The sequence below is a fragment of the Bufo bufo genome, chromosome 6 (genome assembly GCF_905171765.1).
Source record: "Bufo bufo chromosome 6, aBufBuf1.1, whole genome shotgun sequence".
Taxonomy (NCBI): domain Eukaryota; kingdom Metazoa; phylum Chordata; class Amphibia; order Anura; family Bufonidae; genus Bufo; species Bufo bufo.
Window position 1 is genome coordinate 17,917,695 of NC_053394.1, and position 22,755 is coordinate 17,940,449.

The 22,755-nt window shown below is 39.7% G+C and overlaps 1 protein-coding gene across 1 annotated transcript in view; it reads right to left on the reverse strand.

Annotated features, from left to right (window-relative positions):
- Positions 1 to 22,755, reverse strand: part of SORCS3 (sortilin related VPS10 domain containing receptor 3) — a 643,612-nt gene that overhangs the window by 229,462 nt on the left and 391,395 nt on the right. Inside the window, exon 5 of the mRNA XM_040438225.1 lies at positions 19,257 to 19,330. Coding sequence (XP_040294159.1) covers positions 19,257 to 19,330 — 74 coding nt within the window. The remainder of the gene's footprint in view (positions 1 to 19,256; positions 19,331 to 22,755) is intronic.

Below are 22,755 nucleotides of genomic sequence, written 5' to 3' on the forward strand. Positions count from 1 at the left end.
CTCTCTGTTCCTTCCTCCCCTACCCGGCATATACCGAGGTTAGGGACCGTTGCCCAGTTGCGCCCCGTCACCTAGGGCGGGTGGTGCAAGTGGGCAGGGACAGGGTTGAGGGTGGCAGTCTAGGGGGTGCACTTCCTTCTACCTTCCCTTCGCGCGACAGCTCCATATGCATGCACCCCCAACACAATATGGTGCCTCTTATGCGCCCCACAAACAGTATAATGCTCCTTATGTACCCCAACACAGTATAATTACCCCTCATGTGCCCTTCCCATAGTATAATGCTCCTTATGTACCTTAACACATTTTGGTGCCCCTTATGAGCCCCACAAAATATGGTGCCCCCTATGTACCTCCAACACAGATTAATGCCTCCCTATGTGTCCCCAACATTTTATGGTGCCCCACACAGTACAATGCCTTTTATGCACCCCCAACACAATATGGTGCCTTTTATGCGCCCCACAAACAGTATAATGCTCCTTATGCACCCAATACAGTATAATAGCCCCTCGTATGCCCCTCGCACAGTATAGTATAGTACCAGCAGCACACCACCGGTCGCAGGGTGAATGATGGACCAGGGAGATGATTGCTTCATCATTCTGTACAACTGTATTCGCATCCTGAGGATATGGGTGCATTTGAAATGTAGGGTAACCTATCTACCAGGAAACAGCCAGGGCCCCCTTATATCAGGGGGATGAGCAGCCATCAGAGGTGTCTATCAGTGGCTTATTACCCTCTTCCTATTCACAGGCCGAATGTGCATGTTTATGGGGAGGCTGGGAGGATTTGGAAATCTGCGCCCCTCTCTGCTCTAGAGATTGCAGTCAAGTCTTTCTTACTGTAGAGACCCCCCAAATAATTGACACTATATCGATTGTCATAAACTCCTTTAACTTCCTGCCAGTTGATTTTTAGGGCAAAATACAGAAATGAGGCTCCATTCCATTTATTCATTTATTTTTTGCTATGATTGCTTGTTACTCCCCTTAAAAGACATTTTGTAGCAATTCCTTATTTAGAAAACAAAATAATTGGAGTAGTAGTCACTGACCCGTCCTCGCACCTTATACACAATGAATTACCCAGCAGGGGTCAGAGCAGTGACGAAAGCTCCTCCCAAGATGTTCCTCATGGGAGGGGATTGTGAAGCAAAGTTAAATAATAATTAAAATTAATAAAAACACTTTTTAAAATATTTGAAAGGATCATTCACTTGGACAGCTGCCTGGATCTCTATTTTTTTTTTATGTCAAGTCTTGTGAGGTGTGCATCATCATTTTCCTCTTGTGCTGCTGACTTTGATTGATTGAACCAAATTGCTATCCCTCTTCACACAAAAAAAATTACTATTGAAGGGCTCGTAACGTACAAACGTCTGTTCTACTTTAATGAATCCAGTTCTTGCCGCTTGCATTCGGAGATTAGCGGGGAAGGTGTGAGAGGTGTTATCTCTACCGAAAGCTTCCAGACAGGTTAGAGACAAGAACATAGAATAATTCTCTAGCAATCCGGAGGTGACACAAAGGTCAAAAAGTCTAATATTATGTTCACCACCTACATTGTTACCATAGTGCGGGCTATTAAACACAGCACAGAGATTCTACAGGAAGAGAAAGGGCCTCAGCCGATTCCGTTTGATGCAAAGTAGCAGAGTTTTTTTAATATTTAAGGATTATGCTTTAGGATATATATATTAGAGGCAGGTTATGGGGGTGCAGAGGTGGCACTTGTTCCATCCATAGCCCTGGTGCCCGATGTAGACACCACCACTATTGTAAACGGTGCATAGTGCTGTTTTTACATTGGAGCCTAGGAGCTTTAAAGGGGATGTGTCATAAAACATGTTCTACATTTTTCAAACCAGCACCTGGATCTGTTCTGCGGTGAGAGATAGATAGATAGATATGAGATAGACAGATAGATAAATAGATAGATAGAAAGATAGATAGATATGAGATACACAGATAGATAGATAGATAGATAGATAGATAGATAGATAGATAGATAGATAGCCCGATTGCATAGATAGATAGGCAGACAGATAGATAGATAGATAGATAGATAGATAGATAGATAGATAGATAGATAATAGATAGATAGATAGATAGATAATAGATAGATAGATAGATAGATAGATAGATAGATAGATAATAGATAGATAGATAGATAGATAGATAGATAATAGATAGATAGATAGATAGATAGATAGATAGATAGATAGATAGGCAGACAGGCATTAATAATTCATAATTAATCGATGCCTGCCTTCTTATTTATTTTGCTGCCTATCGGTATCTCAGATTTTCCCCAACACGGTGAAGTGCCTCTCAGACTAACTGATGTACACTTGATAGTCTGAGATACTCCCCATGTTCAAAGAGCAGCACTGACCATTCAGAGACATGGACGGAGTGTCTCAGACTACTGTGAGCAGAGCTGACCATTCAGAGAACAGGGGGAGTGTCTCAGACTACTGTGAGCGGAGCTGACCATTTAGAGAACAGGGGGAGTGTCTCAGACTACTGAGAGCAGTGCTGACCATTCATAAAACAGGGGGGAGTGGTCAAACTACGGTGAGCAGTGCTGACCATTCAGAGAACAGGGGGAGTGTCTCCAACTACTGTGAGGAGTGCTAACCATTTAGAGAACAGGTGGAGTGTCTCAGACTACTGAGAGCAGTGCTGACCATTCAGAGAACAGGTGGAGTGTCTCAGACTACTGTGAGCAGAGTTGACCATTTAGAGAACAGGGGGAGTGTCTCAGACTACTGTGAGCAGTGCTGACCATTCAGAGAACAGAGGGAGTGTCTCAGACTACTGTGAGCAGTGCTAACCATTTAGAGAACAGGGGGAGTGTTTCAGACTACTGAGAGCAGTGCTGACCATTTAGAGAACAGGGGGAGTGTTTCAGACTACTGTTAGCAGAGCTGACCATTCAGAGAACAGGGGGAGTGTCTCAGACTACTGAGAGCAGTGCTGACCATTCATAAAACAGGGGGGAGTGGTCAAACTACGGTGAGCAGTGCTGACCATTCAGAGAACAGGGGGAGTGTCTCCAACTACTGAGAGCAGTGCTGACCATTCAGAGAACAGGGGGAGTGTCTCAGACTACTGTGAGCAGTGCTGACCATTTAGAGAACAGGGGGAGTGTCTCAGAATACTGTGAGCAGTGCTGACCATTCAGAGAACAGGGGGAGTGTCTCAGACTACTGTGAATGGAGCTGACTATTCAGAGAACAGGGGGAGTGTCTCAGACTACTGTGAATGGAGCTGACCATTCAGAGAACAGGGGGAGTGTCTCAGACTACTGTGAATGGAGCTGACCATTTAGAGAACAGGGGGAGTGGTGTCTCAGACTGTTTTGAGCAGTGCTGACCAATCAGAGACATGGGCAGAGTGTGTCAGACTACTGTCAGCGGAGCTGACCATTCAGAGAACAGGGGGAGTGTCTCAGACTACTGTAAGCAGTGCTGACCATTCAGGGAACATGGGGAATGTCTCAAAATACTGTGAGCGGAGCTGACCATTCAAAGAACAGGGGGAGTGTCTCAGACTATTTTGAGCAGTGCTGACCAATCAAATACATGGGCGGAGTGTGTCAGACTACTTATAAACAGCCTGTATCTGGTGGTTATGCTGAAGGAATTGGTGGCACATCAAATAAAAAGGAGGGTACTAGGTAAACTTTGCTAATCAATCAGAAGATAATGCTAGATTTTTATGGAGGGCCCCTTTAATAATACAGCATATGCAGAGATGACTTCTTATCTGGATTGTATTATCCCAAAATCTCTAGAAACGTCAAAAGGCGACTGGTGGTATTGCAGAGAGCCAGAGGTAAACCAGCGGCAAGGAAGCCTACAAGTATACATACCTGCCGAACTACAGGGCTCAACCCCCACAGGAGGTCAAAGGATGCTGACATTAACTCAACATGAGGCTTTTTTCATCATTTAAACAAAATTAGTGCAAAAAAAGTTCCAAAATCAAACCAAGTCTCTTGCACCGACAGTTTACAGCAAGTCTAGCATGGAGACCTATGATAGACATGCATCTAGTGCTAACTGCAGCCCAATGAAAGCTACACATACAGCCTGGTAATATATTGATGTGCTCTGCTGATATACTGAGCTTCATCTGCCATATATACAGAGCCATGTCTCACCGCTCCCTTACCATAATATCTACATCTTCCCTCTAACGGAAAGGCCTGCAATACCTGATACAATATAACAAGACGCGTCACGGTTAGTAACATTTACCACTATCAGTTTTGTGGTTTGGATTTGGCTACTGATCTCATAAATCACAATTTGTCCTTTCTGGACTGGTGAGCGCCATGATCTGTAATCCTTACTCCAAGCTGCAGAATAACTTTGCTTGGCACTTGTTGGCTGGCACGGAGGTGGCAGAGAACTGCCAGGAATATTGTCATCCGGATGTCCTGGAAGTGCTGTAAATTGCATATTTTAACACTTACTTCAAATCATCATGAATAAATGTAAAGAGCCGGAGGCTCGGCCCGTGCTGTGTATCATTTATCTGAGAGCATTTTATGGCATAACAGGTGGAAGCTGTCTCATCTTTGTGGGATGAATTGAGCGGTGACCACAACATATTTGAGTCTGCAGATATAATTGGTGTGTGTGCTAAATCTTCATAAAAAAGATGAGTCTGGACAAAAGAATGGCGACATAAATCACTGGTAATGTGAAACCTGGACCAAAACCATGGATAGTGAAATGAAGTAAAGCTCTGTATGTGGACCTGTAACAGATGGACAGTTTACTACAGTCACTGCTGAAAATCACATCAAGCTCAACAGCAATCACTCCCCCTATAAACAAGATATACACAAACATGTAACTACTATAAAACTGTTAGCTATACACATGAATATGGCTATTATAATACAGCCCCCTTAGTACAAGAATATAACTACTATAATACTGCCTCCTATGTACAACTACTATAATACTGCTCCTATGTACAAGAATATAACTACTATAATACTGCTCCTATGTACAAGAATATAACTACTATAATACTGCCTCCTATGTACAAGAATATAACTACTATAATACTGCTCCTATGTACAAGAATATAACTACTATAATACTGCTCCTATGTACAAGAATATAACTACTATAATACTGCCTCCTATGTACAAGAATATACATACTATAATACTGCTCCTATGTACAAGAATATAACTACTATAATACTGCCTCCTATGTAAAACTACTATAATACTGCTCCTATGTACAAGAATATAACTACTATAATACTGCCTCCTATGTACAAGAATATAACTACTATGATACTGCTCCTATGTACAAGAATATAACTACTATAATACTGCTCCTATGTACAAGAATATAACTACTATAATACTGCTCCTATGTACAAGAATATAACTACTATAATACTACTCCTATGTACAAGAATATAACTACTATAATACTGCCCCTATGTACAATAATATAACTACTATAATACTGCCTCCTATGTACAAGAATATAACTACTATAATACTGCCTCCTATGTACAAGAATATAACTACTATAATACTGCCCCTATGTACAAGACTATAACTACTATAATACTGCCTCCTATGTACAAGAATATAACTACTATAATACTGCCTCCTATGTACAAGAATATAACTACTGTAATACTGCTCCTATGTACAAGAATATAACTACTATAATACTGCTCCTATGTACAAGAATATAATTACTATAATACTGCCCCTATGTACAAGAATATAACTACTATAATACTGCTCCTATGTACAAGAATATAACTACTATAATACTGCTCCTATGTACAAGAATATAACTACTATAATACTGCCCCTATGTACAATAATATAACTACTATAATACTGCCTCCTATGTACAAGAATATAACTACTATAATACTGCCTCCTATGTACAAGAATATAACTACTATAATACTGCCCCTATGTACAAGACTATAACTACTATAATACTGCCTCCTATGTACAAGAATATAACTACTATAATACTGCTCCTATGTACAAGAATATAACTACTATAATACTGCCCCTATGTACAAGAATATAACTACTACAATACTGCCCCTATGTACAAGACTATAACTACTATAATACTGCTCCTATGTACAAGAATATAACTACTATAATACTGCTCCTATGTACAAGAATATAACTACTATAATACTGCCCCTATGTACAATAATATAACTACTATAATACTGCCTCCTATGTACAAGAATATAACTACTATAATACTGCCTCCTATGTACAAGAATATAACTACTATAATACTGCCCCTATGTACAAAAATATAACTACTATAATACTGCCTCCTATGTACAAGAATATAACTACTATGATACTGCTCCTATGTACAAGAATATAACTACTATAATACTGCTCCTATGTACAAGAATATAACTACTATAATACTGCTCCTATGTACAAGAATATAACTACTATAATACTACTCCTATGTACAAGAATATAACTACTATAATACTGCCCCTATGTACAATAATATAACTACTATAATACTGCCTCCTATGTACAAGAATATAACTACTATAATACTGCCTCCTATGTACAAGAATATAACTACTATAATACTGCCCCTATGTACAAGACTATAACTACTATAATACTGCCTCCTATGTACAAGAATATAACTACTATAATACTGCCTCCTATGTACAAGAATATAACTACTATAATACTGCTCCTATGTACAAGAATATAACTACTATAATACTGCTCCTATGTACAAGAATATAACTACTATAATACTGCCCCTATGTACAATAATATAACTACTATAATACTGCCTCCTATGTACAAGAATATAACTACTATAATACTGCCTCCTATGTACAAGAATATAACTACTATAATACTGCCCCTATGTACAAGACTATAACTACTATAATACTGCCTCCTATGTACAAGAATATAACTACTATAATACTGCCTCCTATGTACAAGAATATAACTACTATAATACTGCTCCTATGTACAAGAATATAACTACTATAATACTGCTCCTATGTACAAGAATATAACTACTATAATACTGCCCCTATGTACAATAATATAACTACTATAATACTGCCTCCTATGTACAAGAATATAACTACTATAATACTGCCTCCTATGTACAAGAATATAACTACTATAATACTGCCCCTATGTACAAGACTATAACTACTATAATACTGCCTCCTATGTACAAGAATATAACTACTATAATACTGCCTCCTATGTACAAGAATATAACTACTATAATACTGCTCCTATGTACAAGAATATAACTACTATAATACTGCTCCTATGTACAAGAATATAACTACTATAATACTGCTCCTATGTACAAGAATATAACTACTATAATACTGCCTCCTATGTACAAGAATATAACTACTATAATACTGCCTCCTATGTACAAGAATATAACTACTATAATACTGCTCCTATGTACAAGAATATAACTACTATAATACTGCCCCTATGTACAATAATATAACTACTATAATACTGCCTCCTATGTACAAGAATATAACTACTATAATACTGCCTCCTATGTACAAGAATATAACTACTATAATACTGCTCCTATGTACAAGAATATAACTACTATAATACTGCCTCCTATGTACAGGAATATAACTACTATAATACTGCCTCCAATGTAAAAGAATATAACTACTATAATGCTGCCTCCTATGTACAAGAATATAACTACTATAATACCGCCTCCTATGTACTAGAATATAACTACTATAATACTGCCTCCTATGTACAGGAATATAACTACTATAATACTGCCTCCAATGTAAAATAATATAACTACTATAATGCTGCCTCCTATGTACAAGAATATAACTACTATAATACCGCCTCCTATGTACTAGAATATAACTACTATAATACTGCTCCTATGTACAAGAATATAACTACTATAATACTGCTCCTATGTACAAGAGTATAACTACTATAATACTGCTCCTATGTACAAGAATATAACTACTATAATACTGCTCCTATGTACAAGAATATAACTACTATAATACTGCTCCTATGTACAAGAATATAATTGATACTATTCTGCTCCCTAGATTGATATTATAATCCTGCCCTCTCTATACTAGAATATAGCTACTACAATAGTAATAAATCATAGATGGAGTATTAATCTGACTAGAATCCATACACATATAATGCTATTAACAATGTACAGCTTCGAAGAATGTGCAGAGAAAGGTTTTATGAGTGACGGTATTATAGCGCTGTCTCCTCCCCACTTATATTAATTAAAAGTTACCTTCCTGAAATTTCGAATGCCGATATTAATCAGAGGCTCACAATGAAAGTGATCACAGCAGAGGCCAATAATTCACACAAGAGAGAAGGTTATGGGCTTATTGTAAAACAATGAGGAACATGATTCATGGAAATCGGCTCCAATTTATTCACTGCACAGCGCCATCCTCTGCCTAGTGGCCAGAGCTAAATACTGCAGTGCTTCTGCCAATACATTTACTAGGAGCAATAAGCAATTCCATCCACTTCAGCACTGATTTCCAGCTCGGAAACAACATCTAAACAGCTGATCGTCAGGAAAGTGGAGTGTCGGACCTCCCCCGATCAGGACTATCCTCAGGATATTGATGAACACTTACTGTAGACAGGTTTTTTGGTACATGTTTTCTATAATATTAAACTAATCAAGTGAAGACTTCATATGGTAAGAAGTGGAGCATGTGACAATGAAAATAATTCAGCCGTCGTATCGCTATCCTCCCAGACCTATTGAGATGCTGACCACTCTCGATCCAGACTTAGTATAACGGTACTAATACTAGACTTGTACTGATTGGTTCCCAGGCTGACAGACAGTGTGTGTGCCAATCAGAGCTGCAGCAGGGAGGGAGGTGCCCGGGGAGTATGCCATCCTGTGCTGGGCTGTGAATGAGGGTGTTGGGTCTTACATTGTCTGCCAGGAAAACGATCCTAGGGACAGTCAGAAATCAATAAAGCTTATTGCCAGCGAGAGTAAAGGGAAAGGCTAGGATTACACAGAAGAAGAAGAATTGTGTGTGTGTAGAATAGGGACAGGCAGGGAAAGCTGTCAGCCAGGGAGTGAGAAGTGAGGAGCTGAGGCTGCTGTGCCTCCTAGCAGAACTGCAGCTGCTGTAAACCTCAAAAGCAGCTACCTGCAAGGAAACATTTTAATATTTTTTTCTTATTTTTACAGAAATCCCTTTTTGGGGTGTTGGGGGTGGTATAAGCAAAAACTGTACAAAAACTTCTATCAGTCTAGCATAGCATATAGAACAGTAGTGAGACCTCTGGAGGCAATTTATCATTAGGGGAAACTTTGAAGTCAGTTTTGCGAGAGTCTGCTTTGTCTTACTTTATGCCACATTTACCAAATGTCTTGTGTTACTTAATAAATTTGTCATATACTTAGACCTGACACTTTTGTCTAGAGAAGCTCCTCCAGTTTTCCAGCTCCACCCTCCTTCCTCCTGGAGTGCGACTGTGACTTTTATATAAATATATACAGTGAGTGCAGAATTATTAGGCAAGTTGTATTTTTGAGGATTAATTTTATTATTGAACAACAACCATGTTCTCAATGAACCCAAAAAACTCATTAATATCAAAGCTGAATATTTTTGGAAGTAGTTTTTAGTTTGTTTTTAGTTTTAGCTATTTTAGGGGGATATCTGTGTGTGCAGGTGACTATTACTGTGCATAATTATTAGGCAACTTAACAAAAAACTAATATATACCCATTTCAATTATTTATTTTCACCAGTGAAACCAATATAACATCTCAACATTCACAAATATACATTTCTGACATTCAAAAACAAAACAAAAACAAATCAGTGACCAATATAGCCACCTTTCTTTGCAAGGACACTCAAAAGCCTGCCATCCATGGATTTTGTCAGTGTTTTGATCTGTTCACCATCAACATTGCGTGCAGCAGCAACCACAGCCTCCCAGACACTGTTCAGAGAGGTGTACTGTTTTCCCTCCTTGTAAATCTCACATTTGATGATGGACCACAGGTTCTCAATGGGGTTCAGATCAGGTGAACAAGGAGGCCATGTCATTAGATTTTCTTCTTTTATACCCTTTCTTGCCAGCCACGCTGTGGAGTACTTGGACGCGTGTGATGGAGCATTGTCCTGCATGAAAATCATGTTTTTCTTGAAGGATGCAGACTTCTTCCTGTACCACTGCTTGAAGAAGGTGTCTTCCAGAAACTGGCAGTAGGACTGGGAGTTGAGCTTGACTCCATCCTCAACCCGAAAAGGCCCAACAAGCTCATCTTTGATGATACCAGCCCAAACCAGTACTCCACCTCCACCTTGCTGGCGTCTGAGTCGGACTGGAGCTCTCTGCCCTTTACCAATCCAGCCACGGGCCCATCCATCTGGCCCATCAAGACTCACTCTCATTTCATCAGTCCATAAAACCTTAGAAAAATCAGTCTTAAGATATTTCTTGGCCCAGTCTTGACGTTTCAGCTTGTGTGTCTTGTTCAGTGGTGGTCGTCTTTCAGCCTTTCTTACCTTGGCCATGTCTCTGAGTATTGCACACCTTGTGCTTTTGGGCACTCCAGTGATGTTGCAGCTCTGAAATATGGCCAAACTGGTGGCAAGTGGCATCTTGGCAGCTGCCCGCTTGACTTTTCTCAGTTCATGGGCAGTTATTTTGCGCCTTGGTTTTTCCACACGCTTCTTGCGACCCTGTTGACTATTTTGAATGAAACGCTTGATTGTTCGATGATCACGCTTCAGAAGCTTTGCAATTTTAAGAGTGCTGCATCCCTCTGCAAGATATCTCACTATTTTTGACTTTTCTGAGCCTGTCAAGTCCTTCTTTTGACCCATTTTGCCAAAGGAAAGGAAGTTGCCTAATAATTATGCACACACCAATATAGGGTGTTGATGTCATTAGACCACACCCCTTCTCATTACAGAGATGCACATCACCTAATATGCTTAATTGGTAGTAGGCTTTCGAGCCTATACAGCTTGGAGTAAGACAACATGTGTAGTGTACGGGAACTGTAATACCCTTCACTACCAAAGTGTCACTTGGTGTGCTGTCGTCCCTCCTTAGTTATGGAGAAGTTGGTATATGTCAGTTTTATAAAATGTCATGTAATGTAATGTTATGTATTTCCCTGTTACTGTGAAACTTGTATGTACAGGCCTGCAGGGGTGTCATCCCAGCTTCTAGTCGCTAGAGGGAGCTAGAGAGCCCTAGTTTATATAAGGCCAGTCAGGGAAGTGCAAGGCAGACGGAGTCTAGTGTCTGTAATCTACAGTTGGAGATTAGACAATGTCAGAGACAAGTCCAGGCCTGAAGCCTGCTGTTCAGGAGAAGATTCCCTCCTGAATTCCCATATGCATAAGCAGGAATATCTTAGACTAAGAGCCTGAGGAACCATTCAGAAGCTGAGAGAGACAGAGGTAAAGATCAGAAGAGTCAGAGGTACTAAGAAATACAGAGGAGGTACTTATTTACGCCATAATCAAGGATATAAAGCCAGACTTAGGTTAATGGGCCTTGGTGAAGAATTGCTACATTCCAGGATCAGACAGAGTTAGAGTGCAAGCTCCTTTGCTGCAAGTCCTGTGTTCAACACTCTGTAATTACCCTGCTGTACTGAATTGCCTGCATCGACCGAATTGCAAAATCGACTGTATGCTGAGGAACTGCATTTCCTTTATTGTCTCTGCTTGGAAAACCTACTAAAGTTTGAGTTCTGTTTTAATACTACGTTTCCTCCATTTATTCCTGCATCCGCAAACGGCGTGCCACCGTTTACTTGGCACTGGCGTCACGAACTATTCCTTACCTATACCTGCCCTTGCAGAGAGTCAGCTGTACCAGGTTAGTGTATATTGCACTACATCACCCAGAAACACCTATTACACACAACTTGAGTACGCTGCACCTCTCTTTTGGCGTCACGAACAGGATACGCACGCTTTCTAGTGCAAGAAGCGTGAACTTTGTGCCTTATACAGTTGCCCTGTGACCAAAGTGACAATTTACCTGTTTTATTCAAGTGGACTTTGTGGACTGAAAATCATACCCAAAGTGTACCAAAAACCTCTAAAAAGCGCTGTGCAGTGTTGCGCTACATAGAGGAAGAAAATCGCCGCATTGGAATGTGGTTTTGTGGACTTTTTACAATCCTGCTTGCTGTCAGTGAATAGACAGCGTTTGCACCTAAAGATGGCCGCTGAGCTTGCTGAATTTACTGCTGCGTCACCTTCATCCCGAAAAGGCGGGAAAAATTGGCGCCTTTCTGAGGAAAAAGCGGGAAGAAGGTCAAGGGCAGGCGCCACGGCTTATCTGGACATTTGCATGTCTGCCAGCATGGACACCGCCTTCCATATACTGGAATACCTGGGGGGCGGCTCCCCAATGCAATGGGAGGAGCTGGCTACTCTAATTGACGCGACCCTATCGCTCTCCTCAGAAGGATCGAGCATGTTGGATTGTGAGCAGAGTGTTGCTGCAGCGTCCGCACCAAGGATTGAAAAGATGACTGACATCGGTGTAGAGCCAGAGGAGGCTCCACCGGCCTACGCTCCGGGACCGGAGCAACCTGCCTGCCGGCCAAGGGAGAAAGAACCCGAGCCCTACTATGGCTCGTGGAGGGACTTTTTCCAGCCATCTTTCAAATGGTCTTCCCTGATGGCGGAGATCCGAGAGGCCGCTATCAAGCGGAACACAAAGACCAAAATTATCTATGAGGAGCTAACCAAGACCATACATGAGAAGCATACGCACACCCAACCCCGCCTGGAAAGGAGAAAGGGAGTGGTGCTTTCATTTGACAAATCCCGTGGCTACGGGTTTATTCAGGACTATCTAACTGGCAGAGACCTCTATGTTAATCGAAGGTCTGTCAAAAGAGACTACCTCCCTTCGTACCAGCACAGTCTCCGCGAGGGAGAGGAAGTGGAGTACACCCCTGCCGAGAGCCTGCGAGGCCCTTATGCGACTGCTGTGACCCGTCCCAAGCGAAACCCTGTGGACTGGGAGGCAGAAGAAGAAGAAGACTACTCTGGCTGCGAGCGGGAACCTGAACGCTCTCCAGAGCCGGCCCATCACGCCTTTCAGGAGCGGAGCTCCTTCATTGGGCCTAATGTCTTCTGGCAGCCAACCGTGTTGGAAAAATGGGTGAGCCCCTATCCTTCCCCCGAGCTGCCTCGTCGGGAGAGGACCATATCAGAGCTGGAACAGTTAAAAGGACTTAGTGCTACCTTTAAGAACATCCGGATGGGTCGGAGACCAGACGTATCGCCTGAACCTGCAGAGGCCGAGTCCGCGTCATCGGTGACTGTACCTGCGCCGGCGGCGCCAGCTGAAGACAGCGACTCCGACACTGAGAGCATCGGTGAGCAGATCGTCCGGCTGGAGGAGAAGTTGCGGGAGTTGCGCAAGACATACACCGCCAGGATCCAGACGCCGCCGAGGAAGGATGAGGTAAGGGTGCCTGTCACCACCCGCCGACCGCCTTCTGTTGCCACCGCTCCGTCAGGGCCCCAGACCGGACCCGCGATTGCCGTAAACTGCTGCACACAGAGCACCGGACCGCTTGCTGCGGCGGTGCTAAACCCGTCACACCCTGCAGTGATCATGCCAGGGCCGGCACGGTCCATCAGAGGGTTCACCCCTAGGCCTCTGGGGCCAATACCTATTAGGGGCCCCTTTACCTTACAGCTGCCCCCTGATACAGTTATGTGGGCACATCCTCCTGTAGAGGACTACTACAGACGATACTTGCCAGCGGAGCCAAGTGGTTATGATATGCCACTGTGAATCAGCCTGCTAGGCCTTTGATTGATTTCATCAGAAGTGATGTTAACCCTTTCGGGACAGGAGTCCTATGTTTCCTGGTCCTTTGTTGTGGCTGCCAGTTTGTCCACGGCTCAGTGGTAGGTGTCGACCACTGAAATTACAAAGTCAGCAAGGCCAGGCTTGTTTCCAGGACCTCCTGCCTGCTTTTGCTACCCACGCCAAGTTGTGCCTGTTCCTTTGTTGCACCTTTTACCCTTCACCCCCTTTTCAGGTTGATCAGGGGTCTTACAGCACTTGTCTTTGCTGTCCGTTTGTTGTGCAACTTCATACTAAGGAACCGTGCCGGAGACAGACTCAAAAGTACCTGAGCCTCTGAGATTCTTACTCTTTTAAAAGTATTGTGCCCAGAGATGGACTCCACCGCATGAGAGCCTCTGTGATTTAATAAGAAATAACCTGGGTACGGACTCATGTTTGTTATTTGAGCCTCCAAGAACTTTTATACCGTTTTCTACTGTTCTATTATGGACTTATTCATTGTCATGGACTATCCTGGTTATAATGTTACGCTGTACCAGGTCAGCGCCCCCGTTCCATTCATTATCCTGAGAGAAGAGAACGACGCCCCTTGTCACCAACCTTCATCTTTGCCAATTGGACCTGATGTAAATGTAAATGCAGATGAATTACATGTATGTATGCCTGCATGTCTCTATTTTCTATTTCAGGTAGAGATTCCAGTTGGGCGACCCATGATGGAGTACGAGGTCGTACTCAGCTTAAAGCAGTGGGGTATGTAGTGTACGGGAACTGTAATACCCGTTACTACCAAAGTGTCACTTGGTGTGCTGTCGTCCCTCCTTAGTTATGGAGAAGTTGGTATATGTCAGTTTTATAAAATGTCATGTAATGTAATGTTATGTATTTCCCTGTTACTGTGAAACTTGTATGTACAGGCCTGCAGGGGTGTCATCCCAGCTTCTAGTCACTAGAGGGAGCTAGGGAGCCCTAGTCTATATAAGGCCAGTCAGGGAAGTGCAAGGCAGACGGAGTCTAGTGTCTGTAATCTACAGTTGGAGATTAGACAATGTCAGAGACAAGTCCAGGCCTGAAGCCTGCTGTTCAGGAGAAGATTCCCTCCTGAATTCCCATATGCAGAAGCAGGAATATCTTAGACTAAGAGCCTGAGGAACCATTCAGAAGCTGAGAGAGACAGAGGTAAAGATCAGAAGAGTCAGAGGTACTAAGAAATACAGAGGAGGTACTTATTTACGCCATAATCAAGGATATAAAGCCAGACTTAGGTTAATGGGCCTTGGTGAAGAATTGCTACATTCCAGGATCAGACAGAGTTAGAGTGCAAGCTCCTTTGCTGCAAGTCCTGTGTTCAACACTCTGTAATTACCCTGCTGTACTGAATTGCCTGCATCGACCGAATTGCAAAATCGACTGTATGCTGAGGAACTGCATTTCCTTTATTGTCTCTGCTTGGAAAACCTACTAAAGTTTGAGTTCTGTTTTAATACTACGTTTCCTCCATTTATTCCTGCATCCGCAAACGGCGTGCCACCGTTTACTTGGCACTGGCGTCACGAACTATTCCTTACCTATACCTGCCCTTGCAGAGAGTCAGCTGTACCAGGTTAGTGTATATTGCACTACATCACCCAGAAACACCTATTACACACAACTTGAGTACGCTGCACATGCATAAAGAGGATGATGTGGTCAAAATACTCATTTGCCTAATAATTCTGCACGCAGTGTAAATCTGGAGTAAAACCATTAACATAGCTAACCACACCCACTTTTCCACCTACATTACCAAACCAGAGTGAGTGGTGTAAAAATGTAAAAAAAAAAAAAATTTTGCTCACGTAAGCGAAAAACTGTAGCAAAATTTTGCGCAATCACTTACATTTTCTGCGAGTGCAAAAAGTCGTAAAAGCCCCATTTTGCGTCTTTTTGACGGCAGAATTCTGGAGTGACGGTATGAAAAATCGTCAGTTTTAGTTGTGATTCACTCGTTTCTAATCTGAAACCGCCAGCATCGCTACAGAGGTGACCAACAATCACATAAATACACTAAGAGGAAACCAATAGAGGAAAATAGATACAATGTAACGAGCATCGTCTACACACTCCAATATAATGCTACTACTGTCCACATAGGAAAACTATGACATTTTCCTAATTCTCATTAAGATCTAATATTTTATCCATAGAGGAAAATATTATAGCAGTTACATTTTTTAACATAGGAGCAGTATTATAGTAGTTATATTCTTGTATATAGGGGCAGTATTATAGTAGTTATATTCTTGTACATAGGAGACAGTATTATAGAAGTTATATTCTTCTACATAGGAGTAGTATTATAGTAGTTATATTCTTGTACATAGGAGCAGTATTATAGTAGTTATATTCTTGTACATAGGAGCAGTATTATAGTAGTTATATTCTTGTACATAGAAGGCAGTATTATAGTAGTTATATTCTTGTACATAGGAGCATTATTATAGCAGTAACATTTTTGAACATAGGAGGCAGTATTATAGTAGTTATATTCTTGTACATAGGGGCAGTATTATAGTAGTTATATTCTTGTACATAGGAGGCAGTATTATAGTAGTTATATTCTTGGACATAGGAGGCAGTATTATAGTAGTTATATTCTTGTACATAGAAGGCAGTATTATAGTAGTTATATTCTTGGACATAGGAGCAGTATTATAGTAGTTATATTCGTGTACATAGGAGCAGTATTATAATAGTTATATTCTTGTACATAGCAGCAGTATTATAGTAGTTATATTCTTTTACATAGAAGGCAGTATTATAGTAGTTATATTCTTGTACATAGGAGCAGTATTATAGTAGTTATATTCTTGTACATAGGAGCAGTATTATAGCAGTAAAAGTTTTGAACATAGGAGGCAGTATTATAGTAGTTATATTCTTGTACATAGGGGCAGTATTATAGTAGTTATATTCTTGTACATAGGAGGCAGTATTATAGTAGTTATATTCTTGGACATAGGAGGCAGTATTATAGTAGTTATATTCTTGTACATAGGAGGCAGTATTATAGTAGTTATATTCTTGGACATAGGAGCAGTATTATAGTAGTTATATTCGTGTACATAGGAGCAGTATTATAATAGTTATATTCTTGTACATAGCAGCAGTATTATAGTAGTTATATTCTTTTACATAGAAGGCAGTATTATAGTAGTTATATTCTTGTACATAGGAGCAGTATTATAGTAGTTATATTCTTGTACATAGGAGCAGTATTATAGCAGTAAAATTTTTGAACATAGGAGGCAGTATTATAGTAGTTATATTCTTGTACATAGGGGCAGTATTATAGTAGTTATATTCTTGTACATAGGAGCATTATTATAGTAGGTATATTCTTGTACATAGGAGCAGTATTATAGTAGTTATATTCTTGTACATATGGAGCAGTATTATAGTAGTTATATTCTTGGACATAGGAGGCAGTATAATAGTAGTTATATTCTTGTACATAGGAGCAGTATTATAGTAGTTATATTCTTGTACATAGGAGCAGTATTATAGTAGTTATATTCTTGTACATAGGAGCAGTATTATAGTAGTTATATTCTTGTACATAGGAGCAGTATTATAGTAGTTATATTCTTGTACATAGAAGCAGTATTATAGTAGATTTATTCTTGTACATAGAAGGCAGTATTATAGTAGTTATATTCTTGTACATAGGAGCAGTATTATAGTAGTTATATTCTTGTACATAGGAGCAGTATTATAGTAGTTATATTCTTGTACATAGGAGAAGTATTATAGTAGTTATATTCTTGTACATATGGAGCAGTATTATAGTAGTTATATTCTTGGACATAGGAGGCAGTATTATAGTAGTTATATTCTTGTACATAGGAGCAGTATTATAGTAGTTATATTCTTGTACATAGGAGCAGTATTATAGTAGTTATATTCTTGTACATAGGAGCAGTATTATAGTAGTTATATTCTTGTACATAGGAGCAGTATTATAGTAGTTATATTCTTGTACATAGAAGCAGTATTATAGTAGTTATATTCTTGTACATAGGATCAGTATTATAGTAGTTATATTCTTGTACATAGGAGCAGTATTATAGTAGTTATATTCTTTTACATAGGAGGCAGTATTATAGTAGTTATACTCTTGTACATAGGAGGCAGTATTATAGTAGTTATATTCTTGTACATAGGAGCAGTATTATAGTAGTTATATTCTTGTACATAGGAGTAGTATTATAGTAGTTATATTATTGTACATAGGAGCAGTATTATAGTAGTTATATTCTTGTACATAGGATCAGTATTATAGTAGTTATATTCTTGTACATAGGAGCAGTATTATAGTAGTTATATTCTTGTACATAGGAGGCAGTATTATAGTAGTTATATTCTTGTACATAGGAGGCAGTATTATATTAGTTATATTCTTGTACATAGGAGGCAGTATTATAGTAGTTATATTCTTGTACATAGGAGCAGTATTATAGTAGTTATATTCTTTTTTTCATAAGAGGCAGTATTATTAGGCTCGGACTGGCCCACAGGGTTACAGATGAATACCCCAGTGGGCCCCTGAGCAAGGTGGGTCCCTAGTCTCCCACCCCCTGCACAAGTGACACATACTACAGTAGACTTACTGCACTTCATACATATATTTAATGTACAGCACCTTAACCAGACGATGTTCATATACAAACTTGATAGATTATTAAAGACAAACTCCCCAGTTCCTTATTATAGACATGATCAGAGCTGAGACGACTTCTAGGTATAGAGGAAAGCCACCATTGTCCTCTTCTCCCCAGGACCTACCTTCTCAAAGTTGCTGCAGGACCCCCATATTCAATCATCCCGTAGAATCTTGCTGCTGTGTGAGCAGGTAATATTTGAATGTATCCGTACGGTGGGGCCCAAAATAAATTTTACTGGTGGGCCCTACGCACCCCAGTCCGACACTGAGAATTATAGTAGTTATATTTATGTACATAGTAGCAGTATTATACTATGTACATGGTAATCAGTGCTAGAGTACCTACAGTATGTATTTGTTCACATTGGTTAGAATTACAGCAGTTTGGGCTGATGCTCTATAAGTGAATTAGATGAAAAAGTGAGAACTATTTCAGTGAGAGCCAAGTGTACAGAGCTGTTATCACTTCTCTCTCTTATCTTCTTCTGAACATCGGCTGTAATGAGCACAGGAGAGATCTCTTCCCAGTGTAAAGAGCACTAAATCCTGGTGCATTATGGGAGGAATATCTACTGCAGAATATTTCACGAAACTCTAAACTATGTACAGTACTTCATGATTGTGACCATTACCGTGAAGCTGAGCTTACCAGTAGAATCTGTTTGGGGTTATCCTCTCGTGCATTAGATGCCATCTTCTTCCGAAGTCCATTGAGCTGTAAAGCTGCAGATACAGAAGAGAAGAGTTCAGTCTGAGGAACTAATCAATGGATGAACATTTTATAAAGACGTCTGTTATTTGTATGACTTCATTCTTGACATTACTACAGAGATACAAACATATAATTGTATAGTGCCATATCATGCTCATAACTGTTGCCACCAAACAGTGCACTTTAACAGCATTGCCCTACCATAAACATAAATAATACTACCATAAAATACACATAAAAACCACTGCCATACCAAATACATAATTAATACTACCATACAATACACATAAAAACTACTGCCATACCATAAACATAAATAATACTACCATACAATACACATAAAAACCACTGCCATACCAAATACATAATTAATACTACCATACAATACACATAAAAACTACTGCCATACCATAAACATAAATAATACTACCATACAATACACATAAAAACCACTGCCATACCATAAGCATAATTAATACTACCATACAATACACATAAAAACCACTGCCATACCATAAACATAAATAATACTACCATACAATACACATAAAAACCACTGCCATACCATAAACATAATTAATACTACCATACAATACACATAAAAACCACTGCCATACCATAAACATAATTAATACTACCATACAATACACATAAAAATCACTGCCATACCATAAACATAAATAATACTACCATACAATACACATAAAAACCACTGCCATACCATAAACATAATTAATCCTATCACACAATGCACATAAAAACCACTGCCATACCAAATACATAATTAATACTACCATACAATGCACATAAAAACCACTGCCATACCATAAACATAAAAAATACTACCATACAATACACATAAAAACCACTGCCATACCATAAACATAATTAATACTATCATACAATACACATAAAAACACTGCCCTACCATAAACATAATTAATACTATCATACAATACACATAAAAACACTGCCCTACCATAAACATAAATAATACTACCATACAATACACATAAAAACCACTGCCATACCAAATACAAAATTAATACTACCGTACAATACACATAAAAACCACTGCCATACCATAAACATAAATAATACTACCATACAATACACATAAAAACCACTGCCATACCATAAACATAATTAATACTATCATACAATACACATAAAAACACTGCCCTACCATAAACATAATTAATACTACCATACAATACACATAAAAACCACTGCAATACCATAAACATAATTAATCCTATCATACAATACACATAAAAACCACTGCAATACCATAAACATAATTAATACTATCATACAATACACATAAAAACACTGCAATACCATAAAGATAATTAATACTTTCATACAATACACATAAAAACACTGCCCTACCATAAACATAATTAATACTATCATATAATACACATAAAAACACTGCCATACCATAAACATAATTAATACTATTATACAATACACATAAAAAACACTGCAATACCATAAACATAATTAATACTATCATACAATACACATAAAAACACTGCCCTACCATAAACATAATTAATACTATCATACAATACACATACAAACACTGCCCTACCATAAACATAATTAATACTATCATACAATACACATAAAAACACTGCCCTACCATAAACATAATTAATACTACCATACAATACACATATAAAACACTGACATACCATAAACATAATTAATACTACCATACAATACACATAAAAAACACTGCCATACCATAAACATAATTAACAGTATCATACAATACTCATAAAAACACTGTCATACATAATTAATACTATCATGCAGTGCACATAAAAACACTGCCATACCATGAAGAAACATGAATGCCACCATACAGTGCACTTAAACAACAGTGCCATACTATTCACAAAAAGAATGCTGCAATAAAGGCCACATAAAACACTGCCATACCACGCACAAAATTAATGCCTGCATCCAGTACACACAAACACTACCATACCGTGAACATATTTAATACTACCATACAATACACAAAATGAATGCCAGCATTCAGCACACTGTGTGGGGGTTATACAGGTACTATGTCAGGTTATATGGGCAGCATATGGGACTATATGGGCACTGTGTGGTGCTATTTATTAGTGTTGAGTGCGAATAATCGAATCGCAAATTTTAATTGCGAATATCGCCACTCCGAGACTTGGAGAGTATTCAGAATATAGTGCTATATATTCATATTCGCGAATAGTGTTGATTGCGAATATTCTAATCGCTAATTTTTTGCGCAAATATATTACATTGCCGATGTTCGCAATTAAGTAATTAAACACTGAAGATCACGAATTCTCAAATTTATGGCGAATATTCGGCCAAAAATTCGCGAAATATTGCGAATTCGAATATTGCCTATGCCGCTCATCACCATGGTAACCTATGACCACCCTGCAATCCATCAGCGGTGGCCGCGATTGCACACACTGTAGGAAATAGCGCAGCCTATGAGCACTCCCACGTTCCCAGCCACCAGAGAGGCCAGGACTTTTTCCTATAGTGTGCAAGCACGGCCAGCGCTGCTGTATTGCTGCGTGGTCTGTAACCATGGGAACGAGCAGCGCATAATGTGATGGAAAAATGAATCCAGCCCAGTAAGGAAGCAATATGGAGAATCACAATACATTAGTAAGGGGCTTGTATTAACTTTCTCTACATGATAAATGCCACTTGCTGAAGCGAGACGACCCCATTAAGTAGATTTTCTTACAGTTTTGCTGCTTATTAGCTGTTATTTAGGCCTCATGCACACGACCGTTGTTGTGTTCCGTTCCGCAAAATGGGGTTCCGTTGTTCCGTGATCCGTTTCCGTTTTTGTTTCCGTGTGTCTTCCTTTATTTTTGGAGGATCACCAGACATGAAGGAAAGTAAAAAAAAGTCTAAGTCAAGTTTGCCATGCAAATGATTGGAAAAAAACGGACGCGGATGACAATCCTGTGTGCCACCGCGTTTTTTCACGGTCCCATTGACTTGAATGGGTCTGCGAACCGTTTTCCGTAAAAAAAAATCGGACAGGTTATATTTTTTTGATGGACTGGAACCACGGATCACGGACGCGGATGACAAACGGTGCATTAAGGAAAGTCAATGGGTCCGCAGAAAATCACGAAAAACGGAACAACGGACACGGAATAAAACAACGGTCGTATGCATGAGGCCTTAGTGGAAACAGGAGTATCCATTGGTTCTACCATGACAAAATATATATTAAAATGTATCGAAATGTGTATAAATTGTAAAATACTCAGCTCTTTTAGAAGCCTCCTCCCTAAAGTCAAGCAAGCAACGCAAGCACTGCAAGTCTCAGCATGCCTCACCCACAGGTAAAGTGTGCCGTCGATCCCTCCCCCATGGAGAGGCCCACAAAGAGTTAAGCCGGTTTCCC